This window comes from Clarias gariepinus, chromosome 11, assembly GCF_024256425.1.
Source record: "Clarias gariepinus isolate MV-2021 ecotype Netherlands chromosome 11, CGAR_prim_01v2, whole genome shotgun sequence".
In the NCBI taxonomy this organism is placed as follows: Eukaryota; Metazoa; Chordata; class Actinopteri; order Siluriformes; family Clariidae; genus Clarias; species Clarias gariepinus.
The window spans coordinates 742,999-753,991 of NC_071110.1; the positions used below are offsets into that span (position 1 = coordinate 742,999).

General features: G+C 41.7%; 1 protein-coding gene across 1 annotated transcript in view; it reads right to left on the reverse strand.

Annotated features, from left to right (window-relative positions):
* The window catches only part of grin3ba (glutamate receptor, ionotropic, N-methyl-D-aspartate 3Ba), an 81,830-nt gene extending 77,573 nt beyond the window's left edge, over positions 1-4,257 (reverse strand). Inside the window, exon 1 of the mRNA XM_053506748.1 lies at positions 3,778-4,257. Within this exon, the coding sequence (XP_053362723.1) occupies positions 3,778-4,251 (474 nt within the window). The 5' untranslated portion in view covers positions 4,252-4,257. The remainder of the gene's footprint in view (positions 1-3,777) is intronic.
* Between the last annotated feature and the right edge of the window lie 6,736 nt (positions 4,258-10,993).

The window sequence follows — 10,993 nt, forward strand, 5'->3', positions numbered from 1 at the left end:
GTAGGCAGTGAAGGAAACATGTCGCGGTTAGTTTAGCTTTTTTATTTAACATATATAATTAGCAAATAAGCTAAAGGCTGAAATATAAGTTTTCTTGTATTTGTTCTGCTGGACAGTTTATGGTAAACTGAGACTCTGGTACGTGTTCTAATGGTATTTTCTATCTGCTGACCCATTTGGAGGGAAACTGAATATACAGTAAATCTTACACTGGGAATAGGTTACACTGTTCACACACACACACACACACACACACACACACACACACACACGTTACCTACAGGAGGGATTTATTTTAAAATCTTTGATATGTTGTAAAAGAAGTGAGATTAGGACATTTGTGTTTCTTATTCCTTAATTTGCTATTTGGTAAAGATATTTAGTTTTATTCCTTTTATTTTATTATTCTGTCTGACTGCTTACATAATTTCTAAAAATAATAAAATAAATCGGACATTACGATGAAACAGTTACTCAGTACTTGAGTATCTTTTCACTGAATACTTCTTTACTTCTACTTGAGTAATATTATTTTGAAGTTCAGCTTTTCTTACCCGAGTATAATGTCTGGCTGCTCCGCCCACCTCTGATGTGATGTTACCACGACGAATTGATGTTACAATTCTAAACAATCTTGACACATGATTCGCTCCTAACGCACAGGATCCTGAATACTTTAGATGCCCAATGGTTTTACCACCGTAAATGTGAACATATAGAAATTTTTAAATATAATATATTTTTTGGAGTCAGTGAAATGGGACATGATTTTCCACACGAGAGAATTGAGATATGTAACTAAAACAATTCAGCTCTGGAAAAAGCTGCGTATTATTAACTTAAAGAGAGAGGAGAGAGGTGCAGGGACGAGTGTTTATATCTGCCATACCATAATTATAAAGGGTTACAAAAATTTAACATGTCATTTTTAAAATAAATAAAAATGGTAATTGCTGCAGTACAGGGGGAACACACACACACACACACACACACACACACACACACACACAACAGAGTGTTTATTACTAACGTTAACGATGTTACTAAGGCTCATGTGGCTGATGAATAAAGGGAAGTTTGGGTTTGTTTAGACTTTAATAAAGCTCTGGCGCTCAGCTCCATCATTCTTTCACTCCAGTCCTTTCCTTATTCCAGAATCTCTATTTCACAGAGCAGCGGGACAAAAGCAGAGCCTGCGTGGGAGTACGTACGCACACACACACACACACACAGTACAACAGCTCCTTCTTCCACAGAAGATGGAGATGAAGAACGTCTGAGTTGGAAACAAATTAATCAGCTGCTATTCCAGTCAGCAGCTCCAGCGAGATGAAGTCCAGAGCTGAAATATTTCATCCTGCACCGCTCGCTCTGAAGCTCCGCCGACTCCTCACACTCTCTATTATTACACTCCTCACCACCGAGACACTCAGAGAATCTTAACGCGGCTGTAGGACACCGTCAGCAGAGTCGAGCGCAAAGCGAAGAGAAACTCTAACGCTGCTGGACCCAGCGCACAGGACAGCGGCGTCCGAGCTCAGGAGCGAAAGATCAGATCGGATCAGATCGGAGTAGCGCAGTACGATACAGGAACATCAGCACGCTCAAACACACACAGGGGGGGGGGGGGGGGGGCGGTCGGTCCTCAGGGGAAAACATCAGCACAAATGTGGAGCTATAACATGTTCAAACTAACATTAGACGCTAAAATCAAATGTAAATAAAACTGTAATTGAAATACTTTCTGAAGTGCTTTAAAGACAATTTTAAGCCCGTTTTCTTATCAAATTCTTCACTATAATAAAGTAATATAATTATTTTTTTGTTCTGATTTAAACAATAAAAGTTTTTAAACAATGTTTGTTTATTGTGATTTTTTTTCTACAATACTTAATGTTTTTGAATATAACTTATAAACTTGTAAGTAAAACTACTTTGTAATGGCTACATTTTAACAATTTCTTCAAAAAACAATCGATTATGATTATGTAAATTAGAAACTCCACCCACTTGTTACCATGGTTACACTGGTGAGAGCTAGTACACATGTAGTAGCTAATAGGTTGTGTTACTGCGACATTGCTGAGATTTACAGAACTGGACCCTCATTCACTCTCACTCCCTCTTCACTCTAGGTTTATATAAACACTCAGATATCTTTTCCCACTCAGACACACCCATCTGTCCCGCCGAGCCACACCCAACTGTCCCACTCAGACACACCCATTTGATCCGCTGAGCCACGCCCATCTGCCCTACTCAGACACGCCTGTCTGTCCTACTCACACACGCCCATCTGTCGCGCTCACACACGCCCATCTGTCCCGCTCAGACACACCCATCTGTCGCGCTCACACACGCCCATCTGTCCCGCTCAGACACACCCATCTGTCGCGCTCACACACGCCCATCTGTCCCGCTCAGACACACCCATCTGCCCTACTCAGACACACCTATCTGTCCTACTCACACACGCCCATCTGCCTCACTCAGACACACCCATCTGTCCTACTCAGACACGCCTATCTGCCCCACTCAGACACGCCCATCTCTCTCACTCAGACACACCCATCTCTCTCACTCAGACACACCCATCTGCCACACTGAGACACACCCATCTCTCTGAATCAAACATGTCTATCTCACTCAGACACACCAACCTCTCTCAGTTAGAAGTTAGACACACCCATCTGTCTTACTCAGACACGCCCATCTCTCTTACTCAGACACGACCATCTCCCACACTCAGACACGCCCGTCTCTCTCCTTTAGACATGCCCATGTCTCACTTAGACACACCCATATCTCTCACTCACACACCTCTATCTGCCTTATTCAGCCACGCCCATCACTAAGATATGCTCACTTTGCTCATTCTTCTTCATTCTTCATCAGAGTGTTATACAGTTCCTCTGTCACACCAACAACCCTGATCAGTGATTTTGTTATATATCCTGTAACCGTAACCTATGTGTGTGTGGGTGTGTGTGTGGGTGTGGGTGTAAGGAATTTACCTGAAATCTATCTGTATTTAGGTAAACTTTCCGCTGTGTTCAATTTGCACATAGGTTTATTTAAATAAAAATTTGAAATTATTTTCTTAAGCCTTGAGTGCAGTGTGTAACAGATATGAGTTAATCATTTACAGAGAGAGGGTACGGTGTGATGTCACACGGGTGTGCAAATTAAAGCTCACCTGCACAGAACAGAAAGCCTCATCTTATTAATCAAATCAGAACTGCTTGGTTGAACCTTTAGAGCTGCTGTTTGAATTGTTCAGGTACAGTATGGGTATGACACGCTTACACACACTCCGGGTGATTTGGGAACACCAGTTAGATTAATAACCTGCATGTGTTTGGACTGTGGGAGGAAACCAGGAGTACCTGGAGGAAACCCACCCAGAACATGCAAACTCCATGCCACACAAACCATCGACAGGGTGATGGGGCTACCGCTGAGCCCCTGAGCCCCTGAGCCGCTGCGATCCCTGTGAAACTCACAGTTTTACATTTAAAAGTCCGGAAACCGTAGAACACGGAGAAAACCCACCAAGCACATGCCAACTCCACACACACACAGACGCACAAACCTGAGATGGGAATCGAACCCAGACCCTGGAGGTGCGAGATGAAAATGGTCACTTGAAACAAACAACAACTCAAGACCCCAGGTTCGGTTTGGTCGAACCCTTAAAGTTCCCGTCTGGGAGATGGTGATGAGGGGTGGTGATGACATCACACAGGTGTAAATGAGTTAACTGTAGCACGAGCCCACCTGAGTGTGGAGCGCCTCCCCTTCCTCGATGACGCTGATGAACGGGATCTCGAGGAAGGCGGAGATGAAGTCGACCTGCGCGAGCTCCCGGCGGCTCTGCGGGAAGGCGAGCACGGCGGACACCCCCCGCACCACCACGTCCTGACACACGCACCGGAACACCGACTCCGGGTCCGCGTGCGCCGCGCGCGCCCACACCACCTCCAGGCTCAGGTTGTAGGGTAGGAGCGGCGCGTGCGGCCGGTTCCGGGCGTGCAGGAGCGCGCGGTTCAGGGCGGCACGGACGCGCGCGGGCTGGCGCGGGGGCAGGACGGCGCCCAGGCGGATGGTGTGCCCGATCTGTGCCAGGATGCCACAGGGCTGGGGATGGAGCTGGCACGGGGAGATGAGCGCGTGCAGAGAGACGGAGAGATACGCCACGAGCCTGCAGAGCATCACACTCCTCACCATCATCACCATCATCATCCTCCTCATCCTCCTTCCGCCTCTGCATCCTCCTCTCCCGTCCTCCCGTCCTCTAAACCCCTCAGCGCGCGCTTTCCTTCTCTCCGTCCGCTTCTTATTCCAGGCTTTAATTCTGAGCCGCGGGAGCGCGCACTCATCACTCGCCGCGCGCGCGCGCGCTCGCACACACACACACACAAGCGCCGGAGCGCGAGCGACTCTTTCTGTTAGAAATAAAAAGACAACAACTCTAAAAAACCATCCAGCCGATTACGTCATCCGCGTTCCAACGCGCCGGCCAATCAGGTGCATCGGAGGGCGGGGTTTAAAGTTATTCCGCACAGTGTTCTGTACATTCCTATTGCACTTTAGATTAGCATGTTTACATGTTTGATTATTTGCTTTTATTATTTACAATGTCTCTCTCTCTCTCTCTCTCTCTCACACACACACACACACACACACACACACACACAATTCTATTAACCATTAACTAATCCCCAAAATTTCGCACCTTTACCTTAATATTAGCAGTAAAGCCAGACACGTTACTTTAATCTAAACATCAGTAAAATTACTTATATATCTATAATTATAATGCATTTATATTTGTGTGTGTGTTTTGTAAAAATGAAAATAAAACAGGTTATTTGTTGTTTGTTTTCTTAATCACAAAGTCTCATTTACACACACACACACACACACACCAAAGCAACTTACACTGCAACAGGGGCAACTTGGTGGTGCTGAGGTTTGAACCTGCGACCTTCTTTTATCCACGACATGATTTTTTACCAACCTCGTTGTGTGTGTTATATATATATATATATATGCGATGGGGGATGGAACACCCTGGCATATTAAATCTGTTCCTTTTGTTGTGATTGAAATCAAAGTGGTCACTTAAATATGACCAGGGGTTCGCTTCATAAGAATTTGTTGGCATTTTACTTTCAGCTGTTTCTTCTTCACTGGTATCTGTTTAGTCTGTCTCCATCGTTCCTGTGAATTTAACGCGTTTGTTCTTCCCGCCCATCAATCAATCAGTGCAGTGGTTTCCGGGGGGAAACCACTGCATTTATTTATTTTTTACTCAGTAGTGAATATGATTTAAAATGTAGTGAAGCACAATACAAACAAATTACAAACAAAACATACTTAAGTAAAAGTAAAATTACAGATTTTAAAACCTACTTTAAAAAGTAGAAGTACACAAAAAATCTCCTCGATTACAGTAATGTGAGTAAATGTAATTCATTACTTTCCACCTCTGTATATATATATATAGTATACAGTACTGTGCACCATATTATATTCTGTATCTATTTTGTTATATATGTTTATCATGTCTGCATAATTATGTACAAAATCATTCAGCATTTCTATACATAACTTAAAAATTCATAACAAAAACCCTAATGTACGCTCCTGGGATTTGCAAAAAAATAGAAAGGAGCGAGTGTGACAAAGTTACCAGAAGAACTCAAAGTTACTCAGAGATCCAGGACCGGAATCAAACCTTTGACCTTGTAGGTGCAAGACAGCAGTGCTAAGCCAAGACAAATCTTAACCATTAACTAATTTCCCAAAAATTAGCGCCTTTATCTTCATGGTGTTAGCGGTATTGCCAGAAAGGTCACTTTAATCTAAAAATCATTAAAAATTAATTTTTCTCCTTCATCTTTTGGCTGCTCCCATTAGGAATCGCCACATGGTCCCATTTGTCTCCATATAACTCTGTCCACCACACCTTCCTCTATCACTCCAACATCCCGCATGTCCTCCCTAATTATACACTTAATAATGTTTGTTTGTTTTGTTCTGCGCTGCTAGCTCTTCAATCCACAAACTGTCATCAGAAATAAAAACATTCACTATTTGTTTAATCCTATTATTAATTAAAATGTTTTAAAGTGTTATAAATACATGTTTATATTATAAATGTTTATATAAATGTCATTTAGCAATTTATTTTAAATATCTACGTGATTGCCTCATCTATTTATCATGACAATAAATGTAATAAATAATAAAAGAAATATATAAAAGTGTACAACAAATCATCTAAACCTAGCCACTAATGTTTGGTGTTAGTGTCAGTGTTCTCTGGCTTTATTCAGTAATTAACAAACACAATGTTGGTGTTTCGGAGAGGTCTGTCTTGTTTCCATGGTTACTGCTTCTTTACATGAAGGACTTTACTGCTACTGTATGTGCTAGCTAGATAAACTGCTAGCCTTAGTTACTAGCTAGCTTGTGTTGCTCCGCGGTGGTGTTTCAGTTGCCTAGCAACCGTTCCCTCAGGACTGATCGTGTGTCCATTTTTAAATCCCTGTACTGTAATTATTATTTTGTACAAAACAATAAATATATAAATATTAGTGTAATATACCGTAAACTCTTAGCCATGTATGAAGTTTAGTTTTTTTGGTTTATGCTAACATTAGTGGGTCTTGCACCACTTTTTTGGATAGTTATTACTTGGCGTAAAAGGGTTCTACACATAGAGTTCCTGAAGAACACATTATACAGTAATAGCTTTATTGGTCAGGTCCTTGAGTATATGGACAGAAACACTATTTTGATGTTTGTACCTCAGAACAAGGGATTTGAAATAAAGCGATTAACATGTGATTGAATTGTACACTTTTACTAGGTGTGTTCGAGTCAAACCAGGACTTGTGATTGTACAGAATAACAGAACACAGTTCTAAAAGAATAAAAAAAAAAACCTTCATGTTTCTATATAATCCCCTGATACAGTAATACACTTATCCCAGTGTCTCACTAGAGCTTGGACACCATCAAGGTAGAACGTTCTCTCTCAGACTGCCTGGTTCATGCATGAAACGCCGGCCTCCCAGGAACTCCTTTAACGGCCCAAACATGTGTAAATGGCTTGGCATGAATATTAATTCATGGGCTTCAACAAAAGTGCTGGATTAACTGTTTAGCAATTACAACCATAAAATAAATACATTTCTCAATTTTCACTCAAAAGTAATTGGACAGCTGACTGATGGTAGTGTGATGGACAGTTGTGGCTGTTAGTAACTTCATGACAAATTAAGGAGATTTTAAGGAGATATTGAATGTTGAATGTGCTTTTGTTCATGGGAACTGTTGATTTAAAAAAACTCAGACCTGCAAGAGAGATAGAGAGAGCAGAAACCTTATAAGGGCAAAATTAACATCTGTAATGTACAAGAATCTGGTACATTCTTAAAGAGAATGAACTCAGTGGTGAGACAAGTCAATGCAAAACTCATGGAAGACCACAGAAGAAAACTAAAGTAAAAGGATCTGAGAATTCTTTCCACGGTGGAGAAAGCCCCCTTCACAACATCTAGCCGAGTCAGAACATCACCGGCTTTGAGTCAGTAATGTGGATTAGAAATACTGTATATACACTCACTGATCACTTTAATAAAACACCTGCACATCTGCACATTCATACAGTGGATTTTTCACTCAACAGATTGTGTGTCTGGACGCAATGACACGTCAAACCTGGATGGATGGGTCACAACGGCAGAAGATTTTACACATTGCTCTGCTGACACGTGATTGGCTGATTGGAAAATTGCAGGAATGAACAGGGGTACGTGTTCATCCATCCATCCATCCATCCATCCATCATCTATATCGATTATGCTGTGTAGGATTGCAGATACTCACACACACACACACACACACACACACACACACACACAGCAACTGGAGGAGGCTCAGGTAAAACAAAGGCAAAGCAGCTCAAGGAGGAACCTCAGCATGTGGTGAGCTCCCGGCCTCGGCTCACCGACTGCACAAGGTTAGAAATCATCATAATATTTACAGCTGTGTTCGCTTGTCCAATTACATCACAGCCTGTAACAAAGAAGGAGCAAAATGGCTGCAATTTTATAAACTTAATGCCATATTTTAGTTAAAGCTCTTAGTCACATCCTGATCGCTCCAATATACACACACCACTGCCCTACTGTCCAAATACTTATGGACCTGTCTGTGCTCCCACGTATTTTACACTTCAGTACATCTGTAGTATAATTTAAAGTCTGTATCTAAACAGCAGAACAAATTCATGACCAAAAATGTGTTTTTACTCTTTTTTCCAGATTAAATACCATCATTCAGTCACAATTTGCATAAATTTGCATATCCGTATCAACTGCAGTGCATTAGTGTGTGAATATAATTACTCACATCTCAATTACAGACTGAAATCCTAATAGAATAGAGTGTTTTAAATTGACACACATGTTAATAAAGTATCACACACTAATTAGAGTGCAGGCCAATTTATTAGGAACACACGTACAGCACTGTCCTGTCACTCCCACAGGGTTAGGGGTTCGAATCTCTTGGCTTTGTGTGCTTTCACCATGTTTGGTGTGTGTAAGCATGATTGTGTGTGTGTGTGTGTGTGTGTGTGTGTGTGTGTATGTGTGTGTGCATGCTTGTGCCCTGCAAGTGTACACAGAGTAATCGATATATAAGATGGATGGATGGATGGATGGATGAACACATCCCCTGTTCATTTTTCCAATCAGCCAATCACGTGTCAACAGAAGTAAAATCTTCTTCTGCCGCTGTAACACATCCAGGTTCGACGTGTCGTTGCATCCAGACACACAATCTGTGAACGTGCAGGTGTTCCTAATAAAGTGATCAGTTAGTGTTTGTATATATTTCTAATCCACATTACTGAATTAAAGCTGGGTGTTTTTCCCCCCTTTTTTGTAATAAGTGGTGTGTGTGTGTGTGTGTGTGTGTGTGTGTCTGTAATATATTTCCCCTTTACACTTTTTTTCCACACTCGTCTCATTAAAATCTGTTTAAAGTGTCGTTTTTATAAACTCGACTTTCCTCGTGTGTAATTTGCACAGATAATTTATTCTGCATATTTAGCTGCAGCTTGCTCTAACATGAGTTAATGGGATCGTGTAGTGTGCAGGCAGCCTGTCAACACACACACACACACACACACAGTCTATGGCTTAAAGTTTAAAACACGAAAATATATAAAACACAGAAAAAACACTGAGAACTTTTCCAAATATTCACACGGAATATAAATGTGTGTGAGAATAAGGGGGGGGGGGGGGGGCTATTCTTTTCTCTAAAACTCTTAATAAAATTACACACAGAGCAGATAAATCAATTTACTGCACTTTAATCCCACACACACACACATACACACACAAATGCTGCTTGGTGTTTTTGAAGAAAGTTTGTATTTGGCTTTAAGAATAAGAGGAAGAGGTGAGCCGCAGCAGGGCCGCTGGGAAAAACAGTCAAAAAGTCAAAAAACGGTACAATTAACAGTAAAAAGAGCGAGACTTTTTAATTAGCAGCAGGCTAATGAGCCCCTGTGGTGTTTGGGACGGTCCCTGCTGACGTCTTTACAACAGAACCCACCCCGTCCCCGTCCCTCTCTCTCTCTCTCTCTCTCTCTGTTCTCCCGCAGTGATGCCTTTCAGCGTATCCACTTTCCTCCTGGCTTTATTTAATTTCACACTGTATTGATTTTATTTTACTTTATAAAATCAGACATAACTACAAGACTATACACACACACACACCCTTTACATAAATAAACTTCACACTCACTCGCTCACTGCATCTATTACTCATGTGACATATTAATATTATCTTATTTTTATCATGAAGGGTGCTAATATTTATGGCCGAGGTTACAGTGGGTAAAGTATTCAGACCCCTTTACATTTTTCACTCTTTGTTATATTGCAGCCGTTTGCTAAAATCATTTAAGTTCTTTTTTTTCCCTCATTAATACACACACACCCCATATTGACAAAAAACACAGAATTGTTGACATTTTTGCAGATTTATTAAAAAGAAAAACTGAAATATCACATGGTAAGTATTCAGACCCTTTGCTGTGACACTCAGGTGTTTAACTCAGGTCCTGTCCATTTCTTCTGATCATCCTTGAGATGGTTCTACACCTTCATTTGAGTCCAGCTGTGTTTGATTCTACTGATTGGACTTGATTAGGAGAGTCACACACCTGTCTATATAAGACCTTACAGCTCACAATGCATGTCAGAGCAAATGAGAATCATCAGGTCAAAGGAACCGCCTGAAGAGCTCAGAGACAGAATAGTGGCACGGCACAGATCTGGCCAAGGTTACAAAAAATTTTTGCTGCACTTAAGGTTCCTAAAAGCACTTCCTTAAATAATAATCCTTAAATGGAAGCCGTTCGGTAGAAAGTCAACCATCACTGCAGTCCTCCACCAGTCGGGGTTTTATGGCAGAGTGGCCTGATGGGAGCCTCTCCTCAGTGCAAGACACATTAAAAAACACCTGAAGGACTCCAAGATGGTAAGAAATAAGATTCTCTGGTCTGATGAGATTAAGGCCTTAATTCTAAGCGGTACAGTATGTGTGAAGAAAACCAGGCACTGCTCATCATATGTCCAATACAGTCCTAACAGTGAAGCATGGTGGTGGCAGCATCATGCTGTGGGGGTGTTTTTCAGCTGTAGGGACAGGACGACTGGTTGCAAACGAGGGAAAGATGAATGCGGCCAAGTACAGGGATATCCTGGACAAAAACCTTCTCCAGAGTGCTCAGGACCTCAGACTGGGCCGAAGGTTTAGCTTCCAACAAGACAATGACCCTAAACACACAACTAAAATAATGAAGGAGTGGCTTCACAACAACTCTGTGACTGTTCTTGAATGGCCCAGCCAGAGCCCTGACTTAAACCCAATTGAGCATCTCTGGAGAGACCAAAAAATGGCT